We start from the raw sequence: 1,366 nt of genomic DNA, 5'->3' as shown, positions 1-1,366 counted from the left end.
TGCCAAAAAATTCCTTTTACGTCCAAATTCTAGAAAAGTATTTTCTTAATGAAGCATGATGGGACTCTTCTAAAAGAATATCTATAATAGTGATAAAAATGTTTAAATATGTTTAAGAAATGGGAAAAAGTAAAAAAAAAAAATCTATCAAAATAAAAGATTTATTCAACCTCTTAAGGTTAAGAAACCAAAAGATGAAAATGTATTACTAAAAATATATATATATTTTTGGAAACACCTGAAAATGTTGTTATAAAACATAAAATGTTGTGGTTTAAGATCGTTTTTATTAAGACGCTGGTGTTGATCCTACAGAGTACAGAGCAGTAAAGGTGACACAGCGAGGCCTGACCCAGCAGAGGGCAGCGTTCCTGTGTCTGTCCATCAGTGTTACAGGTTCAACATCACATTTTCCATTGAAACACATTCAAATTTACAAAAAGGATTCCACCGAGCACCAGGTTTTTATTAATTATGGCTCCGCTTGATTTGAGGTTATTTTTCTGGATCTTCTCAGAACTTTATCGTGTTAAAAAAATAAGAATGGTTTTGTATTCCTGAGTCGAGTTAAGCTGATCCTCTACGTTGTTAGTTTGTTCGTTTATTCCAGGAGGAGGGGTCGTGATTGTATGAGTTACTATATGTCGTCCCTTAATCCTCTGAGAATCCGCCCCTCTGTGGACGATGATCCAAGAGGTGATGGGATCAGCCTCCTGCGGAGGGAAAGCTCAAAGTCTTTGGGACGTTTGGGAAGATCACGTGGCGATGTCGTGGTGGATCACACACCTGTGGCTCCGCCCACCACGCACGTCCTCTTGCACTCCTCCTCGGTGTCGAAGCGGTTGGCGTTGCCGTTGCAGCCTCCGTACCAAAACTGCGCGCAGGCGTTGGCCGCCTTGTCGTAGTACCAGCGGATGTTGTAGTTCCGGCACGTGCCCGGCACTAGGACCAAGGAGCAGCGCGGGTCCAGAGGGAGGGTCTCTGTGTCGGGGGAGGGGAGAAAAGTGCTGAATCATGAGGCTGTTTTGTGTAGCCCAGGGGTCGGCAACCCAAAGTGTTGAAAGAGCCACTTTGGACCAATACAATAAAAACCAAATGTGTCTGGAGCCGCATAATTGAAACAGCTTCTAAAAGTCGTACACTGTAAGTATCACATGGGGAATGAGTCGAATAAATGATTATTTCTCCTACTGCGTGTCCTCGTGTCATATAAGCTATATTTTTGGGCTCATGACAAGTTGGCGAGACATTGCAGCGTCAAAATTATCTAACAAAAGCTGAATAGCCTCATAATGAACATTTGAGCTTTTTTTGTGACATCCCTCAATGACGCAACGAGAGGGGGTCCTGATCAGTCTCTCCCTCA

At 42.9% G+C, this 1,366-nt stretch overlaps 1 protein-coding gene across 1 annotated transcript; it reads right to left on the bottom strand.

Annotated features, from left to right (window-relative positions):
* Window positions 1-267: 267 nt before the first annotated feature.
* si:dkey-117n7.5 (uncharacterized protein LOC559444 homolog) lies at window positions 268-981 on the bottom strand (the record flags this gene model as incomplete). Its single annotated transcript, XM_024263628.1, is given in 1 exon segment — window positions 268-981. A coding segment is annotated over 1 exon segment (203 nt), but the record flags the coding sequence as incomplete, so codon positions are not given.
* Window positions 982-1,366: the final 385 nt, after the last annotated feature.

The sequence above is a fragment of the Oryzias melastigma genome, unplaced genomic scaffold, assembly GCF_002922805.2.
Source record: "Oryzias melastigma strain HK-1 unplaced genomic scaffold, ASM292280v2 sc06172, whole genome shotgun sequence".
NCBI classification, from domain to species: domain Eukaryota; kingdom Metazoa; phylum Chordata; class Actinopteri; order Beloniformes; family Adrianichthyidae; genus Oryzias; species Oryzias melastigma.
Note: the sequence above shows the minus strand (reverse complement) of the source record. Positions and strands in the feature narration are given on the sequence as shown.